Genomic DNA, 26220 nt, shown 5'->3' on the forward strand with positions numbered 1-26220 from the left:
GGGCAAGGAGGGGATGTCCAACCTGGAGCTCTGAGGAAACCTTTAGTTATTGCCTCATCTTTAAAAGAAACTTAACCCCAGAAGACAGGAAGGACTGGGAGCTCCGACGGGAGACACCTCTCCCCGCAGCCCAAGGGAAAGCTTTGCAGCCCTGGGGAGCCGGGGTGGCACCAGTGCCGTGGCCAGGCAGCTCCTACTTGCCTCCCTCTTGCAGGGCACTTCACGCTCGACCTGCACGGGGATCTGCATGCTGTTGGTGTGGCAAGGTGCCTTCTGCCTTCCCTGGACTTGGCCTGTTGTTCTTATCATTATCTTTTCAAGGATATCGGCTAATTCGCCGAGTGCGCTGTTTCCATGGACTTATGATAACAGTTTGTGAAAAGCAAACTAACAAACAGACACTCCACATCAGGTTGCTAGGAAGCACTGGAGCGAGAAAGGGGCCTCATGCTAATAATAAACTGAAGAGAAATTTGCTTTCATTTGGTCAGAGAAATGCCCAAGCATAGAAAGATTCTGAAATGCATCGACTCTATGTCAGAGTGGATTCACGGGGACATGGGTGACATTGTAACTTCCCATCAGCCTCAGGATTTGCAAACTTTGACTAGTCTCTCTGAAACTCCTCAGGGTACATGCACAGGGAATATGCTGAATCAGCAGGCYTGGATAATTCATGATTTCATGTTTCCTTCAGATGACTAATTTTCCACGGCAACAACTAGATGAGAATTGACATGGAGATGTTTCCTTTCAATGTATAGTGAACAGCTATCATTATGTTAAATCTCAGGATACAGACCATTTTCAGATAACAAGTCTGAATAATCCTGTGGGAGAACACTGGGGCTACATCAACACACGTACTTGGAAAGAGGTAGGAGAGGCTCCAAGTGGGGCATTCTTAGCTAAGAATAAAGAACAATACCGGCAAAGTGTTTCCACTGATGGACATCTACTTTAGGTGCCTCCTTTGTCTCAAACTACAATGCTATTTAGCAAAAGGCATATACTAGAAGATAAACACAAGGAAGAGATTTCAAATTGGAAATAAACTTGGATATAAATCACAGACTGAAGTTGTTAGATGTTTTGGTAGAGGTATAACAGTGTTTTGGCACAGGAAAGCCATCTCTGAACTCCACTTTTTTTCTGATGAGACAGACTATTCAGACATAAGATGACCATATATTGCAACAGCTTTTAACAAATGAAAATTATGAAAGTCTAGAAGACTGCAGTTAGTGAGAGAAGCTCTTTAAAGGCAAAATACGGATTTTAGAAAGCACATGCATTTTTCTTTATAAAGATTGTTGTGCCTGTTTAGTTTTTCCATAACTTAAATTGTCCTACAGAAATCTCCAAACTAAGCTTCTCTCTGTCATATTCAGTTTGTTGGTTCCTGGAAAATAAATTCACTTTTCTGTTAGTACAGTGTCCCCAAATAACCAATTTTCTAAATAGTAGCAGCGATCAAGGCAGATTAGTGAACGGGTCACTCAGAAATACCCTCAAGATAAAAAGCACAAAAGGATGGATAAAATGAAATGTGTCACTCCACAGGCATTTTCTCTAGGAGCAAAGCTTGCTTAGGAGACTCCCTGTCAGYGAAACTGCTTCATCTGTCTCTACTGATAAAGAAATAGTAATGTCCAACTGTAAATAAGTCTTATTTAGTGCTTACTGGAGATGCCAAAACCTAAAGGTTTATGACCTTAGCTCTCTAGTAGGTCCATAGAGGGGCCGAAGCTCCATAAAACCCTGCTGTCATACACAGCTTCCCGCTCTYTCCTTTCCATCTCCTCTACAGCCTAATGATTACTGCACTTACTTAAGATGCGGGATCTGAGTTCAAGATCTTTTTCCACCCTGAAAACACAAATTCATGCTTTCCTCCTCTCAGAAAGTTTTAACCACCCCGCTAGAAAGCTGAAGTGAGGCCACCTTTTGCATGGCTATGGTGAAATACTCACTTTTTGGCAGACTGAAAGAGAAGAGCTCTTATTTTTTTGTTTGTTTTTCACTTGCTGGCTTGAGTAGGGTAGGGTCTGAGCTCCAAACTGTGCTTTAATACGTACCTAGTAAAATATTTCAGTGATATAGGAAGGCCATGAAGAGGTCTCCGCATAAAACTGAAAACGTTGAGAAAACAATAGCAGGACTCCACTGCTTGTAAAAGGGGACCGGCAGCCTAGCAACCAAATTCCCGGTCAATGGAAAGACTGTGACAGAAGACCGGCATCAGGACGTGCTTCCTCGTAGTGCCCTGCCCTGCCAAGTTACTGCAGCCCTCTCTCTCCATTCCCACAGTCTTTGGCCTCTCCAGCGAGACTGCTAACAAAACTTAGCACCCACTAAACGGGGCATTTTTGCAATAGCCCATTTGTCACCTGGGAAATGGACTGAGCCGATCAAACTTGTTTCACTGAAGGCATCTATTAAATTGGAAAATTTTGCAGTTGTATTCAGGATGGGCTGAATGGATGCAAAGTAATCTCTGTCAGATGAAAGTAAAACCCAAGTCAAGAGCCTTTGCCARTACATTTCCTAAATTCTTCTCCTGAATTTTGTTTGTTTTTCAGTTGCCTTCCTGCCAATTTGCAACACACCATTCTCTAAAACCATTTATCAGTAACTATTTCCCTTCATGGCTTGATGATTGTTTTAAAATATGTCCAATGACATCGGAGCAATCTGAATTCTTCAATAACACAACGAGACTCCTCTCAGTTAATACAAAAATATTCTGAAAATTCAGTAGTGTTTATGGGGACTACATTTATGCAATATTTGGAAGTTCTGATATTTCCAACTTTCRAATATTTCTTTTCTAATCCTCATGACACTTTGTTATGCCTACACRAGTGGAAGTAGAGACTTAATGTTTATAAAGTCGTATTTTTCCTCTGCTTAATGGCAAGAAAATATCTATCAAACCACAGAGAGGGGCCGTTACTTATTACTTGTGTTGTTATTTCACACAGCTCAGGTTATTAATAGTGTAACAGCTGCTCCATACTGGATCAGAAACTAGATAAGGTCACAGGTTCCAGCTAATGCTGTGATCTTACCAGTGGCTGATTTCCTAAATTCCAATAGACTAACTTTTCACCTAGAGCTAACGAACATCATAATTGAGGCATCTTTCTGAAGGAAACCGGGAGGATGTTCTCATCCTGCTTTTGGCACTTTCCAAGGCATGCTTGTGCTCTGCCACAGCCAGGACAGGAATAGACTTGTTTCTGAACAAGTCTAGAGACCACAGAGGATGATTATATGTTCGTTTACATTAATTCAATGAAGACAACAACTTCAGGCACAGGTAGTCCAAAACCAGTGTCTGCAAAACTTTCCTAACACTAATCCAYAAGGTTTAGACCCAGTTACTTCCCTCCTTTTCTTACCTTAGAAGGAAACTTCAGTAATTAAAAGGAAAGTAATTTTTCTTCATTTTGTATTGTGACACTATGAATAGAAAAAAAAAGTAGTAAAAATTACCCCTGCCAGCTGGGATGATACTTTTATTAATAACCTGCTTGGTCAACTGCAGCATCCATATAGCTACAGTGACTGGAGAGAAACTTGTTTCCCAGGTTAAATGTGCTTGGTGTACAGAGCACACTTCAAAGCTGGAAAGCTGGTTGCTCTAACGCATATTGTGTCATCCAAAGCCACTTTTTGCTAAAATCTTGAGAAACATTTTTCTCTATATATCTGAAGTAGCCTTATTTGTTTCACTCACCTAATGATTCTAGCCATGCAAAACTTTGGCTGTTGACATATATACAGAATTTTTTTTGTGGGTAAAGAAATTGCTTTTCATCTCAGCTAAATTTCCTAACACTTGAAACTGTGCAGTTCACTTAGTTGGATTTCTTTTAGCATTTCTGGACTCAGGCCTATGTCAGTGGTTCTCACTGAAAATTAAAAGATGACTTCAGTGACAAAAAGTGGCTTTCAGTGCTTTTTACAGAAGTTTACTGAAATATATCATGAAATGCACACGACTTCTTGTGGCTCTGRGGATATGAAGCAGAATTGTCCTCTCTTGTTCACATCGTGCAGCACTTTCTGACCTTGTACAGAGCCTTTGGAGCTATACAGTGTATTTCATTTTGTTATGAGTTATCTCACAGTGATAACACGGAAAAAATCAATACTGAGGAAGAAGTACATGATAGACCAACTCATCCACTGCATAAGTCCTCTGAAGTGGCTCCAGAAAAATTACATCAGAGATTAATTTGGCCTCCTATGTTTAAAAGAGTCCATGCTAAAGATTGYAGAGCTGGGGAGAAGCAGCACTGAGAAGTATATTACTTCTTACAAAAAGCTTCAAAACAGATCAAATGAGTGCTAGAAGACATCTGTCTGTTATTTCCTGCCCACACAGCTTTGTTCTGCTTTATTGCCAGAGAGCTCCATGGATGATGTCACTTTTCTCTGAAGAAAACAGGCCACCAGAGCCTTTCACTGACATAATTAATTATCTGTAGTCTGGGCCACAGCCAGAAAATTCCCATGGCAAGGCCCCGAGAAGAATTAACTCCATACTGCTTGATGTTTTCAGAATTATAGGGTCTGGGATATCATTTCTCATCTTTCCACACTGAAAGAGAGCTTTGCTCGATATTATCAAATCATGGGGAAATCACTGTGCCACAGAGAATTTCAGTGTCATGATCTCAGTCAGCACAGAGAGACCAACGTCAGAGGCCACTGTCAGTTATGAGCACAAATCTGCATGTGGGGATATGCTTTACTGCTCTCAGGAATGCATCACGATGGCAAAACCTGCTGTTTTGGGGTTTACCATATCCAGTTACAYAGATTATGTTTTAGCCAGCTTTAACTATGTAGTAACATTTTGCACAGGACATGAAGCCCAGCAGCAAGCAGTGACCACAGATTGATACAAACAGCCAGGGGAGAGAGGAAAGAACATCTATTAAAACACTTTTTTGGACACTTTGTCGGCAAGAATCATTAACAGTGCACAAAGGAGGGTATTTACAGTTCAGGACTGCTAAATGGCTCTACGTTACAGTGTGCAGCCTACATTTGACATAATTAACAGAGCAACTTCAGGTCTCTTCTCTCACCAGCTGGCAGAGCACAAGTCACCACCACGTTTGCAAAGGCCAAGGATAGCTCCTGCTTCTCCAAATCAGACATGGAAAACCCCAGCGAGAAAGTCCTTGTTCTGCTTTATTCATACTAAGGAAATGATCTGCAGCTTGCTACACCCCAGGTGAATGGCAGATCATAAGCTACTATAGTGATATAGGAAGCCGTTGAAATTGTAGCACCTTTCACCCACATTAAGATGTGTTTATATTGCTGAACTTAGGTAGTAAGGTGTTGCATTCCTTTTGTGAGCAGAACTTATTTTATGATCTGTTACCACACATTTCAGAAGAAAARAAAAAGATAAATGATGAAAGGATAATACCAAAAAAAATCTTTCCCCCCTTCTTTCTTGTGTTATCATTTGCCACTTAATATAATGGAAACCAGCCTGGACCAAGACTCAAGAGATCCAAGTTCTGTTGTTCTGTTTATAGGCTCTTTCCCATGCTTAACACATATAACTTAACCTGACCATGCTCAAGTTCCCATTCCATAAAGGAAATAATACTTCCCAGAAATGCTGTGAGACTTAATTTGTGAATATATACAGGATCCCCAGACCCTACGATATGTAGCCTGAATTCTACAAAAAAAATATGCCGTTGTGGCATCAATACCATCTTTCTTTTATTCATTTCCCTCTATTCCTCTATTTTCTTCCATTTCAACCATTTTTACATATTTCCAGGCTATCATCCAACTTGTTGAAATACAYGGCAAACTGAAAACATCCTCATTAGGATATTTTTATCCTACATTTAAACTAGGTTCTCCAGATTGCTCTTTGAAAGTACATCATTGACTGTATAAGGAACTGAAGCACCTGAAATTGGATGCTCTGAATTGGACTTCAGTTMTATATATATACATATATGTATATATGCATAATATATAGAGAGGGTTTTTTTTGCAATGATCTAGTTTCCTCTGGCAGGAATGAGCTTGTGTCTASTGGGATGGAGCAAGAGACAAGCTGGTGCCACTGGGGCCCTAGCCGTCAAAATGATGAACTTGGAGGAAATCCTTCTGCCTCCTTTGCGGAGACTCTAGCATAACTAAGAGCGGGAGACCAACAGACGTAARTGTGTATACAAGTGTAATAAACTGTATACATAACTTTCTCTTGTCCAAGCATTTTGTTGGCTTCAACAAGCTGGTTTTCAGGGCTCTGTGCTCTACTGCTGTGCATTCAAGTTGCTGATGACAGATAAATGTGCAAGAATACCAGGACTACATTACAACACTGGCCAGCACTTACCCACAAAGCTGGTTATTTGAACAGATAAATAGTCCAAGGGAGTGAGGGAAGTGGAGCCACATGGCTACGCTTGGGTCCCTGCAATCGCATTCCCAGGAACAACTCTGTTGCCCTTCAAAATGCCATTTTGCCTGAGATACTGAGAACTCCTGAGCCAATATCTGGTGAAATGGTTTTACATCGTAGACTCAACTGCATCAACAATTCTATTTCTAAGTCTTTCAAATGAAAAGGCAACAGCTACCTGGACGTTACTATGTAACTGTACTTGGGTTAGTAAGAAATCCTTCCTATAATTTTGCTGGTATGGAAAAAATGATGCTATTTTTTTWAAAAAATAAAAACAATCATTTCCAGGATAAGAAATATTTCACTTGCAAAATCCAAATCACTTCTGTCTTAGAGAAGGACCACACTTAACAGTGTCTTGACAGCACAGTATTTTGGGTGATAGTTTGACTGYTTGGTATTCACAGACCTCAGATATAAGTCACTGAGCTCATTTGAATTTGGACATCATGCAAAATCCTATGCTTAAGCCAGCAATTCTGCAAACATGTGGCAACACACAGGATGTTCTGTAGGACTAGCAGTTTTCTGTGCAAAACTGCTACATTTTTCTCATTTAAATCAACCAACAGGTGGAGCCTTAAACCCTAGGAAAAAGACACTTTCCCAAATAATCATGTTCTCACAATTATTATATAAAGGTTTGCATTTGCTGTTATTAAAACTCATTTTTGGATGGAAAACAATCAGTTTTGCTCTCCAGAGGTTATCTGATGTTCAGCTGGAGAAAAGGAGACACAAACTTAATAAATACACAACTAGGGCAGCAAAGTTAATAAAAACAGACTGGGCTACAACTGATATGTTAAATTAACAACCAGTGACTCAGAGTACTGGACAGCATTATGACACATGAGACATATGCTCATTGCAAGCTCTCCCAAGAATCCCAGATATTTTAAAGCCAGAGACCCATGCATCTAACATTTATTGCAAGAGGGTTGGCCACGTCCTCTCACCACAGAGTGAGCCTTCTTTCAAGAAGATGAGAAAGGGTGTAGACTTACTCATTACTGCTACACTGAGATACGGTTAAATACTATTAAATAAATGAAAAAAATCAAAGTACATCGGTTGATTAAAACAATTTGAAAAAAGATTTTCCAATGGAGGATCAGTTAAAAATACTCATCCCAGTGGGAAGAAGACCAAAGCTTAAGCTTTATCTGTGGCAGTACTTACTGTTCCTTTTCAAAAAGAAGACTAAGAATTTTCCAAAAATTAATCTCTTCATATTCCTCTCTCCACTCTAGATGAGATGTTCRGTGGATCAGAGACCCCTGCCAATTATTCCTCTTTCTTCTCTCCCTCTCTGCCTAAACTTTAGATCTCTGCTGCCTACAGCTCAGACAGGGAAGGATGTTAAAACTTCTTTGTGAAAGAAGTCCTCTGCCTACGGCTGCTCAGTGACAGGGATAGTTTATTTAAGAAAATTACTTTAAAAAACATATAATTCTAAAGCAGTTTTATTACCAACGGGACARCTATCATCACTGTGGTAGATAGTACTTCTGCCCTTAATTTCAGAGGGAGCAGGAAATTTCCTGAATAATMCAATTTATTACAGTATGCTATGTCTTATCTTTTTTTCACTCAGAAAGTTACAGGGTTCTATTTTAAAATTCATAATTTCTGGTAGTTGCTGTATACACCCTGCGTACCTTGCATGGTATCCCCTGCCCTTTGCACAGCAATGACTGTATACTACAGAAAAAAACATGTTATTTTGAACAAAAATTATCTTTGCTTATAAAATATTCAATAAGAACAGAAGGGAGTATTTGCAGTGTGAAGCCTACSCTAACTTAGCTTTCTGTTCTGCAGAAGCCTGCTTCACTAGGAAAATAGAAAAAAACAAACAAACAAGCAAGAAGTCAGTCACACAAGAGAGAATTTTTTTAACTCATTGCAGCAATATTCTCATGCCAGACATTTTCAGGGATTTTTTTAACGCTGACATTTTGCTATTCTGTAGAGATCACCTTCTTCATCATTGTCTGATCTTTTCTAAGTCCCTTTCCCATGTCTCTAGGCTGGCTCCATTTATCACTGTTCTGTCCCCTTTTCCTTACACTCTTTCTCTTCTATTGCCCAACCTCTTTCCTCTCATTCCATTCTCCTTAAATCACCTCTCCCTCCTCCATTAACCCTATCCTTTCTCCTCCTCCGTTGTGCTGTATGTGCCAAAATCTTTCCCTAGYGGAATTTGAATTTCATCTGTGTGATACGCTCATCTGTCTGATACGCTRGACTCAGTCCAGTTAACAAGCCATCACAGTTAAAATCACTTTATGCAGAGCTACTCTTTATGAACTTTTCTCTGGCTTTACCTATTATTTTCACTCAAGCTCCTCTTCAAATAACTAGAGTTTCTCAAAGTATGAGATACTACTAATGACCACTTTGAAACTCTCTCCTCTTCACTCTCTTATCCTTCAAGACTGGTGCCATAGTGTCTTGTCCCAGCTTTCTCTTCCAACTTTAATAATACCTGGAATTAACACTTCCATTTTCCATTGACCTATGTATGTTATATTCCCTGCTTGATCTTTCAGGCAATTCAATATTTAGTTATATTAATTCCAGAATATCAAGAAAAGCACTGAGGGAAMAATATAGGAGTTGATACAGTACTTCTAAGCCGTAGAGAGGTGGCTCTCACAAGGCTGCTTCAACGTCTCATAAAACCAAAGCTGGAAGCAAGAGCAGCTCAAGACATTACGTGAAAGAAGAAAAAGAGACAGAGGGAAAAGCAAGACAACTACCACTACAGAGTGAATCTCTCTGCTTTTTTCCATCAGACAGACAAACAACGGGAGGGACAGGTAAAGCCATTTCCAGCACAGGGAAAGATATACCAAAACCGATGTGCAAGGTACCCACGAGCTCTTCCCTGCCATCCTGTGTGCAGTTCCAGCTACAAACATCTCAGAGAGATGAAGCCAGGGCATAGCAGGTGCTGCTAAAGGGATGATCAAGGGAGGGGAAAGCCTGTTTTGCTAAAAGAAAACAGTACTAAAACACAAAAGAAAGCAGCACAGCAAAGCGAAGGCTCGGAGGGCGTATGACCACTCTCTGCAAACGCACCAGGAGTTAGACATCAGGGAGAGAGGATGGGTAGCTTATYTAAACAGTGATCTGCACAATGATTCCGTACAGCATCATTACATTTTCACCCTGTCTGGCTCCTAGAGTGATTTTCACTGGATATAGTCATAATTGGACYGGAAATTAAAATAAATTTCAGTAAAATTGTATTGCTCTGGAACAATTTCCCAAAAGCAGTAGTAAAGGTAAACAACTTACCTAGTCTTAAGACATAGCTTGAGAAAATCATGAAAAAAGGTTAAACAAAGTGGTTGCCTAAAGTATCAGAGGGTAGGACTTGATTTACTGCACACCACCAACAGTTTTATGTCCAAGATTCTCAGGAAAATGAGACAAGTGAATGGATTTGTAGTCTGAGGATGGAGAAGGTCTGAGTTAGGAAATCATGGTAGATAAAGGAAAAAGGTCATGAGTAGAAAAATGTGGAAGAAGGGAAGGAAAGCTAAAGGAGGAGAGAATAATAGATCTTAGGAAAGAGAAAAAATAGAACGATTATAGAATAAAATCTATTAATAAAATCTATAGATTTTAAAAAAAGGAAAGAAAAAAGAAAGCAGAAAAAGGGAAACAGCAAAGAATTTTCCTTTCCTCCATGATATCTATAAGCTTTAATTTTCTCAGTGCAATATTTTTAAAAATGTTACCATGCTGCAGGATGTATACTCTGTATATGTACAGAGGTGCTCACTGTTTGAGTTTGTCGTGAGAGAGGATTGCAGAAGGTATAGACACTGGGGCCTAAGTCTTTTCCAAGGACCTGACCAGAGAGAACAAAATAGACCTCCTTATTCACCACTGCAAACCCTCCTCTGAAATGCCCAGGACAATGAGAAAATCTCCGAGCTGGCCAGGACTTTGGCTTCTCTTGGCCCTGTCAGACAAGAGCTCCTTCCTCATGCAGTCACCCCATTTCGGCGTCAGCAGCCAGCCCTGCTGTGCCTGCCTCAGCGCAGCCCCTCCTGCAGCCCAGCAAAGCCACCCGTGCAATCTGTAGCATGACAATAAACAACACAAAGGTAGTTAATAGTCTAAYCTAACAACTCCTGAGAGCATCCAGGGGTTCTCCATTGCTGTCAAACCCATGRCAGGCCAGCAAGGCCGATGATGGCTGAGAGGGACAAGTTCCAGTATAACAAAGGTTTATTCTAGGACCCCATTAAAAAAAGGCCTCTTAGGGCTTTTTGCTYCTGGAGCCCTTGGCTTGAAGGGCTTAACATGGTCTCTGGAAAGGAGTCTTCCTTCACATAGCCAGACACCATGCCAAGGTTCATACATTAAAACCYGTGCCATCCTGACAGAACATGGCAGCCTTAGTCACATGCCGTTTCCTGATTAGCAACCTCGTCAGAGAGACCAAATCAAACTGGAGACAGCTGGATGTGTTCACTTGCAGACCGGGCAGAGGGTATGGCGAAGTGCACCCCACCATGGGTAGGGAGCTTTCAGTTTGACACCACATACAAGCACTCAGGCTAACCATCAAATGAAGTCGTAAGTAAAAACAGACAACAGCAAAGTGCTTCTTCACACTGGAGTTATTTGGTCTCACCTCTTGAAGAAGGGGTATCAAGCAAACAGGCTTACCTCTGGATAGCTGCTACACAGTGTTTCACCTTCAAAAGTAAGTCCAAAACCAACGTTAAGTTAGACCACTTGGAAATCTGACAACTACTCAAGAACTGTGTCTCGTGATTAATCTCTGTCTATCTAACCTACGTTTTATACTGCCTGTTCTCCAAGATGTCACATTTTAAAATGCTGCCCTTTCACACCCTCAGGCCCACAGCAGAGGAAACCTACAGCTGGCACTTTAACACATACTTCGGAGAAATGCACAGACACACGGACTGTAACAAGGTTTTGAGCAGAAAAGTTGCGGCCATTTTACCTGATGTGAAATATAGGAAACTGTCTCCCAAGCTTAAATTGACATCTGTCTGGCAATAGGCACAGAACCTAGCTCAGAAACCATTTTTCTTGAAAGGTCCAGTGATTAGTAGCAGAATGTTGTATTTGTAAATGAGCTGTTATTACTGTTTAATTTTCCAGACTTGCAATAAGAGGGTAAATGGCGAAAATGTATGGATGCTGCTCCTCATTTCCTTTCAGGCCCCTGATCGGGAACTGTTGAAAAAACAGTGTTGGCATTGCTATAGATTAATGGCTGCTGCTCAGAAAGTGCACAAGGACTATATTCCTGCCAGGACAAACATACAGACTGCTGGACAAAAATCTGCAGGCCACAGATAGGATTATCCCTTCATTGTAAAGATCCATGCTGCCTGTATTGGTCTGTAATTAATAATCTTTACTTTTTGGGTTGACTGAAATCATTGTGAAAATCAGGCAGATTAATACTGTACCTTTGTGTTCCTATTTACTCTACTGGTGTTTGAAGTTTTGTGTTCAAATCAGTTTTGTAATACTTAAAAATCAGAAGTTTTTCCAGGTATAGGAAGGAAACACCTTTATGAGCTTTTTATGCCTCTGTGTATTCAATACAACTTTAAAGACCGTGTAAGCACTTCTTTCTTATACAAGCAATGAGATCCCACCAAGGAAAGATGTTCTGGTGAGAAGTAAGGCCTTTAAAATCAATTTCTGCCATGAGTTCATTTGTTTATCACGCTCCTTCAGCAAGGTTGTCCTCCTGCCATGTGTACTGGGATACATTTTCGTCACTGCACTTTTTTGCTCCTTTTGTTTACTTATAAATAAGGCTATCCTGACTGCAGCAGTTTATGAAAATCTGTTCTTCTCTAAATTCAGTAAATGCTCAGAGTTTAGCCAGAAAAATTTGAAGACAGTCAAAGCAAAGGGTCTAACTTGATCCTAGAATCTAAACCACATGCAAGCTACCTGAGGTCATTATAATAAAATAAAATAATAATAAAAAAGAAGACATACATATCACTGCTAGGGCATGTCATCATAATTTAATAGCACTTTCATCTTTCAAAATTAGGACCTGAGAGATCAAGTCCCAAAGCAAAGACTCATAACTGATACTGATGGCAACATACCATGTACCTGTGATTGCTGTGTTGTTAGATTGTGTGATTAGTAAACTAAGCATGTGAAGCTTGTGTACAAATTACCAATTTATCCTGCTGGGCCCCATGGTTGTCAAACTAGATTACTTCCCGTACCTGAGCTCACTGTTTAGAGTGTGTGAGGTAGCTTCACACTGCATTGCATTTGGTAGTACAGACATAAGATCCGTCTGCTTGTGGCTGTTGAGTAAACAATCATGATATTTTATGGCATTTTTTTTCTTCTAAAAATATTGGATGACCCTACAGGTACAGCCTGCTGTTATTCTCAAAACAAAATCTTCTCACATATGCCTATATAATGTTTGCTTTGTCAGTATTGAAGCAGCTTCAAAATAAACCCACAGTCTGATTTGGCAGTCCAGCAAAACACCAGCCAGCCACCAGAGATGACTGCATCTGAAAATGAAAAGCCATGAAATGACACAGTGTATTAGGTCACTGTGACAGCCAGGAGGTAACACCAGAGTATTTACTTTGGCTGGAGTCTTCCTTGGCTCATCCTCATTTGTAGTGTCACAGCCAGGCCCTCATCTCAAGCCAAAGTGCTTTAGCTTGCCTATTTCATTAATGGTTCAATACAGGTACCAGTAAACAACTCAGATGGATTTTTTTGAGATGACATAAGAAATCCTACAGCTTAAGAGAATTATGATTCATTTGCCTCCCTTGCAGGGGGGGACRGGAGAACAGATGCACTTTACAGCTATGATCGCATTTGTCCTCTCAATCCTGTGACCTAGGTAARCTTTAGTAGGGTCTAACCGCTCTGGAGGGCCTGTACATACCCATAAAGGCCTATAAAAATATTGTCCGGAACAATTCTCTTGGTGAAGATCTTCAGCCCATACCACAGGCAGATGGCAGCTATCTCCACCTTCTACGCAAGAATAATAGTAGACCTTTAATGGTTGTAAAACTTGGTTATAAAATAAAAGACTAAGYTGAAGAGCCTTGTATTGAACAGGAGAATCAGTCAGAGATAAGGAAAAAGACCAAATTTATTACCACTTAAGACACATTAGTGACTGTCTTCGCCTCCCCTTTCTAGCCCACAAAGGGTAATTCAGGGCAAATCTTCCAGAACACYATGAGCACGATACATTTCCATTCAGGTTCGACTCTATTCACACCCGAAGGCACATGCTAATTTCACGTTTTCAGAAGTAACACGTACAAGTTTTTTCATGAAGTTTGGGTTTGGGACATAAAATGTTTTCATAAGACCTAAGCAGGTTTTCAGTTTATCCACAGATTCTCYGAAAAATACCATTAAAGTGCAAATGAAAGTATCTCTAAATTTGGTGACCAGTTCTACCACAAAAAGGGAATAGTTTGGAAAAGTCAGAAGTCTTCCTTTTGACTTTTTGAAATACGATGTTTCAGCTCTTTATTTTGAAATACCATTTTCCCTGAAGGCARAGACTCCTGAGAGTTCCATGATTCATTATCTTTAAAGAAAATCCTCAAAACTGTATGGAAACATTGGGTATGTGAGCACAAAAATGGACTGTCTGCCCTGCGTGACTTACTACAGAGCTGAAGAAACATGCAAACCATGACAACCAAGAAATCTTTCCAGTGAACGCTACTTYGAGAAGGAAAACTAGCAAGACTTCACCCCTGAGTGCATGTGCAGAAACGCKGCAGGCTAGATGGGACGGGCAGGGAGCGGCTGAGCCCTGAGCAGCACCTGAATAAGCAGAGGGCTCTAGACCATCTTATGTTCTTTTTCAGTATTAAYGGCTTCTAGATTTCTCCCTTCGATATTTGTATTAAAGATAATAACTACACTCACTGTATTTTCTTGCCTTTTTTCCAAACATATTCCCCTGGGGTTTTTTTCTGCCTCTTTTTAAATGGTCAGGACCCTCCTTTTTTMTTTGTCATTTCTGACAAGTCTTTATAGTATCTCTTGCTTTGTTAACTGGAGATAGAGATGTAAATGAAGCAGTACTTATCACCATGACTGCCTTGTTAAACACCWGCTAGCGCTGTTCTGCTGTTCTCCCGTTATGGTCTTTTCCCTTATATTTGCATGTCAAGGTTGAGATCTGTGACTTCTGGAGGATCTAAAAATTAAAAAACACAGTGAAAATGTCATAGAAAAAGATGTTTGATTTACCTGCAACTCTCCTTCCATTATGCTGAGGAGTTTTATTAAGTCCTCTTTAGAAAACTCTATGGACTTCTTGTTCTTTCGTTCGCTAGGTCCAGGTGATTTTGAGTGCCGTTTGACAGTTGCAGATACCATGACCTCATCTTCCTTCCGATGAGGTTTGTTCTTTTTCTTGGCATCCTCCTGAAGTTTTTCATTCTCTGCATGGCTGATGACAGGCTTGGAACTGGAGAAGTGCCCGTTAGACGAGCTTTCTCCGCCTTGGTTTCGGGACCTCATCCCTATCTAGAAAGAAAAGCATAAGGATGCATTTTACAATAAAATAAAATTACTTACAAAAAGCTACATCAGAAGTACYGTCTCTTGGAAGAAGAGTAGTCTTCTAAGTGCTGAAAAATGGTGTCAAGTCCAAGGGAAGAGAGTGGAAGGCTCAACTATTTCAGCCTGTGTGTGTGGCAGACAGTGAATCCAGAGCATTAATTATAAATGTAACAGAGTCCTAGAGTAGGGTAATCAGATTTTGTCAGTATGCCAAGATGCTGATATAAGCTACAATGCATGGAACTTAAAATGATGCAGGGAAATGACAATATTTTCCAGGTTCTCCTTTCCATCAGTCATCATTTTGATTGTTCACAGTTTATCCCTACAAAAAGAAATAGGTTATTAAAGCAGACCTTATTTTAATATGAGGATTGCTGAGAGACAGGAATTTGATTAGTTTTTATAAAAGCATATTCCTTGAGTATCAGCTCTCTCTCTAAGAGTGGAGTGATAATGCATGACATAATGCATGACATACAAGGAGCATAATAGCTTCCCCAAGCGAAATGTTGGTTTTATTCCAGTAAGTAAGAAAACTTGGGAAAGCAGACAAAAGTAGGTAGGAAATCCCATCTTGGGCAAAATACTGCTAGAGATCAATAGGCTGCAGGGGCCATAATGGAAGATTAAAAAGAACTTTTAAAACAGAGCTCAGGAGGGCATGAAGTAAATGGGTAGGATCCTTCAGGGCTTCTCCAAAATTTCAGCTTGAATGTAACATAGTCTTGGTTTCACACAAAATACAGCTTCTAAAATCATTCCTTCTGTAAGTCATCCTCTCTAAAAAGCCATCTTATCTGATTACTTCTACAGGGTGCCGTTCAGCACCCCCAGGTTAAACCCACCTTAGCTTAATTTGTCTGTCTTTGTCTTCTCCTATAAACATCTCTCTCCTTTCTTCCCCTTAGACCTGCTCAGGGGGGTTGCTACCCCTTAAAAATCGTATTTACCCTGAAAAGCCTTGCCTTGTGTCACCGACTAACAACAGCATGGAATACAGGATGGATTAATCACTGTGCATTTCATTACTTATTATTATTAGAAGATGTATAAACACATTCAGACATGTTTATATATGGACCCATATTTCTATCCTGTCATGCTTCCTATGTTATGCAGAACATAGGAATTATTTTCAGTATTTGACACTGTAAGACCTTGAGTGTTATTTGCAATAAGAATACTTTTGTCATATGTGACAAAAAGGCAAAAGTGAATTTAGGTTTTATTCAAGGCCACATTCAGAGGTAACAAGTAAGGCAGTGCAAATTTAAATCAAGTTGATCTCCTAAAATCAGATATTCTTCAATGTTCTTGAAATTGCTTATACAACTGCCAGGAGAAACCATCAGGAGTTTATGTTGCCTTACCCCTTTGCTTTTGTATATAATCATATCTTCTGGTCCCTTATTTTTTGACTTAAACTCAGTTTAGCCAAGACAATGTAAGAATACCATAGAAGAAAGATTCGCACAGAGAAATAGTTTGTTTTAGATCAGCTACAATTTGAGGAAACAGACTGAAAAAAGCTGAAGAAGGGTCTGTATGCCTGAAATTCATCTATTTTTTTCCAGCAATATCAATAGATCTAATGAATAACATTCCTCTGCTTCCAAGTCTTTCCTCTCGCTTAAATTTATCTCTGGATTTAGTTTGCAGCTTGTTCGTTAGTCAGACAGACGCTTTTCAATATCGCCAACTTCACACATTTTGCTGATAAGGATCTCAGAGCAGCAGATCGCTAGTGATGGGGCAAACTCTAAAATACATTGACTAATCGGCTTGGCTGATGTTATGCTGGGCCTGCTAGGGCTTGCTACTGACTTGACTCAAGTCAGTGTTATGAATCTCGTGCTCAGATTAGCCTTACATTTTGGTAGTTTCATGCTCAGCAGGAAGATTCTGTTTTTATTATCGTGGGTTATTCATATCTTAACTTCATTAATTCAGTGGAATTTATCCAGCAGCATAAATAAGAAGAGAATTAGGCTCAGTGCTTCCAAGTAAGAGAGTCTCGTGATGAGATTCCTTGCATTGTAGGCCTGCTCCTACCCAAACAATGTGTGATACAGGTATACAATGACCTCTAACTTCCGAAGTGCTTATGCAGTGTGTTTTTCATCAAACAGTTTGGATTAATCACATGAACTACACTTTCTAAAAACGGATCTCCATTATAACCATGAACAATACCTGAGAAGCTCAGGAAATCTTTTGGGTCTCAGGTTTGTAATGGAAAAATAAACATTGTACTATGTTTCCTCTCAGATAGGGCTTTTCAATTTGTTTAACTTTAGTGGGTTTTAAACTTTCCAGCCATGCTTCCTCTCAGGAGAGAGCACTTGGGATTCAATCTGTCTCTATTTTCTGAGTACTTCCTTCTGAGTCCCTGTGGGCCACAGCCTCCAGCCACATTCATCTCTAAGCCAAATCTCCCTTTCACGCTTACAGTGAATGGCTTCATGGTTCTAGAACAGCCTATGTGTTTTAAGAATAAATATTGCAAGTCTGTATTACAAATGTTTTCCAGTGGAAAACAGATTATTACATTACAGTGAATCCTGCTTAGTATTTTGTTGCATTAGTGATCTCTCWGAAGAAAGATGAGTCAATTATTAGAACTGGAGGTGCACAATTAATTTTAAATTGAACTCATGACTAACCGAGACTCTGAATCCTCTTCAAGCGTGGCAAAATCAACGAGGTGATACACTTAGCTGGATATGTCAGACTTCACGGAAGGCTGTATGCCACCCTGTCTCAACTCAAGGCAGCCACTTTGGTCCACCTATCTCTCTGGGAGWTGCAATAACAATTAATAAAGCATAAAAAATGAGTAATTGACTATAGGTTTATGATCATGCTAACAAAAAAATGATGAATGTGTATGTAAAGTAGAAAACAGAATTAAACTAAAACTTCTGGCCAGRTGCTCACTTGGCATAAATCAGTTTAGATCTAAAAAGGACAGATATAAAATTTATTTTTTAAGTCATTAATGAAGCAGCAAAGTAACTTAAGCAATTAATCTGTATTTTTGTAACAACCAGCTAATTGGAATAGGAATGTTACTAAAGGAAGCCCCCAGTTAAACACTGGCCTTTAAAAAAATTTTCTTTGGCATTTGTAGATTTATTTTGCACCAAGTCTTACATAATTAAGTGTGGCATTCAGTTCCTCTCAGAAACATTGCCCCTAACAGCCTTTCTTCGTGTAAAAGTTTGCCAAATGAGCAGTAGTTAACACCTACTCTGTCTTCAGCTACGATGCTGATACTTTCCCAATGTGTTTCCAAGTGTGAAGGTGTTGTGTGCTGAAGCCAGAGGTGCAGGTGAACTCAAGCTTAAATGACGACAGAAAGAGCCAAGTTCTGCTATTCACACAGTACTTTCCAAGGAGCTTAAGGGCCAAAATCAACGGCACGATCCAGTTATTCTGCAGTGCACTAGCGATGTAAAACAGCTGTGAGACTGACGGAGCTCAGTAAAGCATCTTTTTTAAAACATAGCGGTGTGAAGTAGCCAGAACATATAGATGATCTTGCCTGAAATATTGTGTTCTGGAAATCAGTGCTAAGCATTATCATTTTGGATATCAGTCTGTATTTCTAATACCGTAGACACAAGAAAATTTCCTGAGCAGTTGCATGACCTTATTTTGACATACAAATGCCAAAAACTTTGCCTATTTGTTGCTGCACAAAGGTTCCAAAATTGATTTTTGGGGACCCTGCCAGTCCAACACTGTTAACAAACGTCCTCCACTGTCTGCCCTGATCACATGTCTCTATATCATACAGCATTCCCAATCTGCTGAAGGGATTATATTCCCTGAAGAAATAGGCGGTAAGATTTATAATGACTTTAGCATTTAATATTTAACTCAACTGTTTTTTTCCATCCCTCATCATATTGCATATTAAACTAGAAACCTTCCCTGACAGCCTCTAGTCCGAACAAAAAGTCTTTATGTGATCAGTCACCTGGATTTAAACATTTATTGGCTACTTATTTGAATATGTGCTCACAGCATTGGTACTTGGCTTGTGAACTCTTCAGGCTCTCCTCTATTTCATTTGTCTGTTGAGCATAGAAGACAAATGCTATGATTATTTACTTGAGTCTGTATTGTTGTTCTGGGCATGGAGCCTTCAGTTTTCACAAGTTCGTAATCCACACAAGATTTTATGAAATAACCTTTATGTTAGTTTTACTGACATCACCAGGAAATCTAGGAGGAATTTGCTGAGTAGGATGTCGGAAGAGGACAGACCATGTGCTGTTCCAAACCTTTCTCCCATCTATGGCAATTTCTTCTCCTGATAGTGCTTGAGATGGCAGGTTAGATGAGACTCTGTTGATATCTGCCTTTAGGATCAGATAATACAAAAAGGTTCTTTGAACTTAACATATAGTCCCTTGTGCTAATTGGATGTGCTGATTTTGGCTACATAGCACTTTCCCTTAAAATAATAAAAATATGAACAATGGTATAAAGCAACAAAAAAATGATTTACAACCATGATAGGGTTGTTGCTTTTGCCTATAAAGTTGTAGTCTGGAGTTCAGTTGCTGATCTAACTGATTAAGATATTACATGAAAGTGCTGGCTTTCTGACAGACAAACAGTATGTTGTAGGACTGGTGCAAAAAAAGTTTATCATGGAGCCAAAAAGTGGAATTTTTTCCCTTTTCCAACTGAGCTTTGGGAACAATATGGTGGGGAACTGTACCTTCTGGAGGGTTCGGAATGGGGCAGTGCACTGTGCAGAAGTGCCTGTTACGCAGTGGAGATTGCTGAGCACTCAAGCACTGAATGAGCCAGATCTCTGTTCAGTGATTACTGATCAGCACATAGTGCCAGGAGTACAAAATAAGTTAGAATATGCCCCAAGTGGTGACAAATGTAAATAAAATCACAATCAGGTTTGAAATAGCCTATAAATGAGAAGAAAAGCTGAAAAATATTTAAACAAGTCAGTCTGTATCGGCAAATAGTGCATGCCAAGAACAGCAAAAAAAAAAAAAAAAAAAAAAAAAAAAAAAAGAGATACCTTCTGAGGCTTATGGAAGATGGGAAGATAGGGACATCAAATTGACCTTGTTGTCCTAGGTCTTAGCAAGGACCACCCCAAATGGTGATGGATGGCTTCATCCCAACAAATTCAAAAAGCCAGAACCAAGGCATTGCGGCCTCACTGGTATGGGTGTGATAGGAGAAACATTTAGAGATGCAACAGTTCACACCACCTCAGAGACTGATTGAAATCATTAGCAGGTAGGTTGCGTTCCCAAACTCTGCAAATATTCACTATTGTTGATACATCTGACTGAAGAAACAGGAATCATCCTATTAAGCAGTTTTCAGTGGGGTCAGTAGGAACTAACGGCTGTGTTGTGCAGAGACGTGAGCTGAGCAGTGCTGCCCGGTTTGGACTCAGCATCTGCAAGAAGCAGAGATCAGTCAGACTGTGGATGCTGAGTGATAACTGGTGCTGAGGGGAGGCAGGCTTCATTCTTGGTCTTGCTTTTGCAGATCACTCCAGCATTTCTTTCAGGCWTGCTGGTCAAAGTGTTTAACCAAATGACTAATACAATGAAGAATGGGACAAATATCTACCCTCAGTAGTTCTGGAGTTTCCTGAATTTTTAAACATTCAAGGCCAGAGCACTAATCCACTATACTCTCCAAGCCTCCCCCACTCTGCTGCCCTCGTATGCATCACCACATGCTGAGCTTCCCTCCTGAAGGCGGACATCCCCGTTCGACCTCTGGCTGGCATTGCCCCCGCGGCCGGGTTTGCAGCCCCGGCGCGCAGAGCGTGGCTCTGCAGGCTCCCCCTGCTCCACGGCGCCAGTTGCCAGGTGCAACTGGTTGGCCCCATCTCTGGCCTGCACCTGCTGCCCAAGCTCCTGGGCCGCGTAGAGGCCGTGGGATTGCCCAGAGGACCCTACTCGGAAAAGAGCTATTCCCCAGGGGCAGCCAAGTGTCACTGTCTCTCCCTCATTTTGCAATATGATGCGCGGAGTCTTGGGAGCAGAAGCAACCTGAGTAGCTTTAATTATGAGAAAAAAGGACAATTTGTCCCTATTAATGTCCTCATTTGTCCCCAGTAATAATATGGCAAAAATGAGGAGGCTGTTTTAGATTTATTTCTTCTATCAAGTTACTGACAGTTCAGTGTTTCCTAATCTACTTTGGTGAACTTTTCTTTTAAGATCCTAGAAAAAAATATAGAAAAATAATAAAATTATAGCAGATACACTTGTTGAGGTACAGCATGAGTTTCTGTAATATCTTTTTGTTTCATCAAAGATTTATTTTATAGCTTTTAAAAATAGGTCCTCTACTTAAAACAATAGAGTATAGTAGCACATGGATTGTATTCACCAAGGATTATATTCATAATAGTTCCTTCACTTGAAAAGAGAAATAAGAATGATAAGGATAAATATATTCTAAAGCATAAAATAAAAAGAGATTTCTGAAAAATCCATATACAAGCACCATTCTGAATCTACTTCAAAGCAGAAGAGAAATTCACAAAACTGAAAGAGGAAACCCAGTCATCACTAATTCAGATTTACACTACTTTAACACTGTTTTCTTAATTCCAAGATAAACTATTCTCTGGCTAAATTATGGCACTGATTTACAGAGACCAGAGTTCATGCTGGTTTAATTCCATTGACTTTGTCATTTTCAGACAAACTTGTGGTCTCGCTTGGAATATTTTTGCTTGAGTAATGTATGCTGACCAACTAAGGAGTAACATAAACTTGTTTCCCAGAGATTCMTGTTTCCCAGGCTTCATCTGGAAAAACATCTTGGTGCATGAGGTATGAAGAATGATAAGTTATTAGATCATTATCCAGTCAAAGAAAAAAAAACCTTTTATATATCATTCTATCTGTATTTTGATTGCTGTGCTTCCCAGCTGCCAGGACGTACAAGCAGGAGTCWCTGAGAAGAGAACAGCTCAAGTAGCTGACACCACCACAGAAAAATGCATCTAGGTCTGAAATGGTTTACATATTCTCCAGAGTGACTGAAAAAGAGTGGCTGGGAACAAGAGATGTGGCAGAAGCACTAATTGTCACTAGATTGCTACCTGCCTAAAAGGTCCTCTTCCAGCTCATTTCTATCCATTTGGAGTAGCTTGTGTCCAGGACACTTCCAGATTTGAAGGAGAAGGCCAGATGTTTGGAGGAACAAAGTACCCCAGGCTCCTGGGGCTTGCTGTCCCATCTGCTGGAGCCTGTGGTTGCCCTCTGCCTCTCTGGAGACACAGCCACTCTCTGAGGGACAAACACTAGGTCATATCATAACTCTTTTTTATATATTTTACATATTTACATATTTTATAGATTTCTTTGAGTTCCTTGAGTTGCCATTTTGATTGAAAATCAGACTGTGAACTTCAAGTGTAGTAGATATAGCCAGCAATGTCGCCACTGGTTTCAATTCAAGCCTCCTAAACATTTATTTTATCATCTGACAGTTGGAATAGGCCTGGAAAATGACCAGAAAGGTGATGCAGATTAGCTGGCCTACCAAAGATTTTTCACTTCTGCAAATGGTGCCGAGCGAGTGTTTGTCATTTCTGTGTTGGTGACAGCACAGCACCAAGCTTACATCCTAAATCAAATTCATCGTGAACTTATAAGCCACGCTATAACTCTCTTAAGTAGTTTTTAAGAATCACTGCTCCTGTAACAGTGCATTTTCTTCTTCCAGGATGGCGGGAAACTGCTGAAAGTAGCAAAACACAGGAGCAGGCTGACAAAAATCACAGCTGCTGGCTCCGAGTCCCTTGTCCCTACCCGCACAGTGACCTAGACCTCATGACCGAAACACCTAGAACTGGTACGTCACTGAGGGAGCACAGCATGGGAAGCAAGGTTGTTCTTTGATCCCTGCAATCCTACTTTAACCCTGAAATGTACACTGACAAAAAGCACGCAGCAAACAGGGAATTGTAGTAGGGAACTAACTATTATTTTTCTCCTTAACTTACAGCTGTGTCGATTTTTTTTCTTACAATGAGTGATCAGCCAATTTACCAAATAGTTCAGAAACCATTTCTGCCAAAAGAAAGGGGGAAGGAGGGAGGCATGGTTTTCTAAACAACCTATTTCAACTTTTCACTTCAAAATGATTCTTTATTTCAAAATTACTCAAATGTTAAGAAGCATGAAACAACAAAAAGTTAAATGTTCCAAAAGCAGGCTTTAAGGGAAGCATTTTGTTGTCTTTTGCTGACCAGATCGGAATCCTGTATTCTTTTCAGTAGCCATTTTTTTGCACAGCTCTGATCTCCCTGAAACCAGTAAACAACTACAGCTGTGTTTTATACTTAGTATATTTTTATTTCTTTTGGTTTATAAACAAAACCAAAAAGAATCAGAATGTAGATGCCCTCACAGATTTTGCAGCAAAGGAAAAAAAAAWTTACAGAAGACCTGTATCTTCCACAAATATTGCCTCCAAGAGACAACAGTGTAAAAACACATCTGCAGCATCTCAGATTTCAGCTGTCAACTAAAGTTGGGAGCAAGTCCCAAATCTCTCTCAGTGATTGCTTTGTGGGGAGCTTCAGTTGTTGATAGACACAGAGGACCAGCTTGCACACGAATGCCTGGCCTGCTGGTGAGAGGTAAATTTAACCCCATCGGCAGCGAGAGGGCTGCAGTGCACTTCCCAGAAGGTTCCTCCTCTGTGAAGGCTAACTAGATTCAAAATAATTAATTAAAAATAGTTTCAGATGCTAAACCTGCCCTTGAGTTTCACTATCGGTTTTGGTGGTTTTACAGTAACACTTTTCCATTTTGGAAAAGCAGTTCTCTGGCTACAGCTTCATTAGAGATTAACCATGTCCAGAGCTGCTCCCTGACTGCGAGGCCAGCTGTCCTGGAAAATCCTTCAGGCTACTAAACCCTCTTAGCATCCATAACACTCTGRCTGCATCCAAACTGCCCACTGGGAATAGTGCCTAGCTCATGCTGTCTCCTCGAACGGCTCRGGAGGGTGTTAGCGGCTCGGCCAAAAGTGTGCCCAGGACCACTCCGACCATTCAAGAGCACAGACATTGRCCTTCTGGCAGGTGTGCTCAGGCCCTGGCACTGTTTGATGTCCAAGGATCAGTGCAGCCTGTCCACTCTCGCCTCTACAGCCTGCTTCTTTACAAACGAAGGGAAAGGGAAAACTAACCGGCCATGCAAAGGGGAAGTGCAACTCATCAAATACATATATGTGTGTATACATATATATATATATATATACACATACACACGCAATGTACAGAGAGAAAATATGCTCAGGGTGCCAGGAAAGCACAAAAGAACAAGTAATTTTTCAAGTAAAATAAAGTTAGATCATGGCAGATAGAAGAATACTATGTATTGAGGTGTATTTTTAAGTCCCCGCTAAAGGATGGTCTGGAGATACAGCAGTTCTGCAGAGGTCACTGACACCACAGCTAAAGAGAGACACCACAGCTAAAGCAGGCAGAGAAGTTGCAGACTATTTCCGCTTCACACTAAGCCACATCTCCYGGCTTGTGGTGGGCTAGGTCACTCAAAATTTGTACTCTTCCACTCYGTGTCACTGATAAAAGGGATTTCAAAATTCCTAGATATTTTCCTTACTTGAAAAGAACGAAGTTAAATAATTGTTCTGTATCTACAGGTTGATCTGTTTTTGATGCATCTTTGAATGTTCTGTCAACATTAATTTATTCAAGATTTCACCTGCCTTTTTAGTTTGGAGAAAAGAGTCAGGCTATGCTGAAAATGTAGCATAGCTACCCTGAGTAGCTGAGAAAGAGAGAAGGAAGAAGTGGGCAAATATCCCTGCACAGGCACGGTCTCACATTAACGTAACTAAAATTGCATGCTGCCAAATTCAACTTGCTTTATGTCTGTGGCTTCTTAAAATCCTATTTCAGYAGAGATAAAATCAAAGTGAACTTCATTTGTCTCACTGCAACTAGCCAAATACTTTACCTTTCTTAGTCATACACAGACCTGACTGGTAAATAAGGTAAAAAAGTTGCATATAAATAGAGAAATCACTGTTTCTGTTGAGCTATTGAAAAGCTGTCTGAGAAAATATTTTCCCCAGCAGTTATGTAATGTCTAAGCATTACTTATTTGTTTACTTAAATATTTTTCAACTGCCTTCAAGGAAGCCTAGGTGACTCAGAARTTACTTTGGGCTCATTCCCTCACGCGTCGGGCTGGGCGGCGCAGGCGGCTCCAGAGCCCTCTGMAAGGTCCCGGGCACCACGGGGAGTGACGCAGACCCCGCGCTGCCCCCRGACCCGCGCTGGAGCCGCCAAGCAGGACGCTTTGGGAGGGAGTCCCTGCTTTCGGAGGGTTTTTCCCAGTGGCTGAATTGCATTGCCTCTTGCTGGCAGGGTTTGGGGAAAGGCAGATGGTGCAGGGGGCCCTGGGCAGCCCGGGGCCAGCGTAGGCTTGCAAACGCTGTGGGTGAAGATCACGGACACCCTCCGATCGCCTCCTACACGCTGCTCCTGAACAGTGCCGCGGTGCCTCCTTGACTGCAACCCATTCTTTTTCCTAAATTGCTGTTAGTGACAGGAATGGGGTTTGAAAGCAATAAGGATACTGGAGAAAACCTAATATCCCATTGATTATACATCATAAGAATGCATGTGKGTTATGCAAAAGCTAAAAAGCAATTTTCTTGAGTGTACATGCTGATTATAATCAAAAGCCTGAGCTTCTATCTGTATCTGAATTGCTTGAAATTATATTGTTATAACATTCTAGTTTCTTGCTTGTGATATGCAGGAAGGCTAACCACCTCTTCTCCTGAGAAGATGGAAAYCCATCTTTATTATATTAAGACATCCTATCATTCATCTCAAGGAAAAAGATGTAAAAAAAAGGTATTCTTCTGCGCTCATTTTTTGCCACCCAGTGAGACTATGTCTAAGTGAGCTCTAAGTACAATCCCATTCCGGTTAAGTTCGCTGCAGAGTCCACAGATAAGTGCTTTTTCTTATCTGTATTTGTTCACATGCACACCACAGGACTTCCAGAAGTGAAGGAATTTTTTCAGCCATTCCAAACTGCAGGTTCTCCAGAGCACAGARTAACTGATCGGTAAATGCAACTATCTAGGAGAAGCAAGCT

At 40.4% G+C, this 26220-nt stretch overlaps 1 protein-coding gene across 6 annotated transcripts in view; it reads right to left on the reverse strand.

The window, feature by feature from the left end:
• The window catches only part of FILIP1 (filamin A interacting protein 1), a 110494-nt gene that overhangs the window by 54941 nt on the left and 29333 nt on the right, over positions 1-26220 (reverse strand). For all 6 annotated transcript variants that reach the window (XR_014897154.1, XM_085316058.1, XM_085316062.1 and 3 more), the window contains one exon: positions 14744-15022. Coding sequence is in view for 5 of the 6 variants with exons in the window: in XM_085316058.1 (XP_085172184.1) it covers positions 14744-15016 (273 nt within the window). In the remaining variant the exon portion in view is untranslated. The remainder of the gene's footprint in view (positions 1-14743; positions 15023-26220) is intronic.

This window comes from Rhea americana, unplaced genomic scaffold (genome assembly GCF_003343005.1).
Source record: "Rhea americana isolate MKP2758 unplaced genomic scaffold, rheAme1 scaffold_45, whole genome shotgun sequence".
Lineage (NCBI taxonomy): Eukaryota > Metazoa > Chordata > Aves > Rheiformes > Rheidae > Rhea > Rhea americana.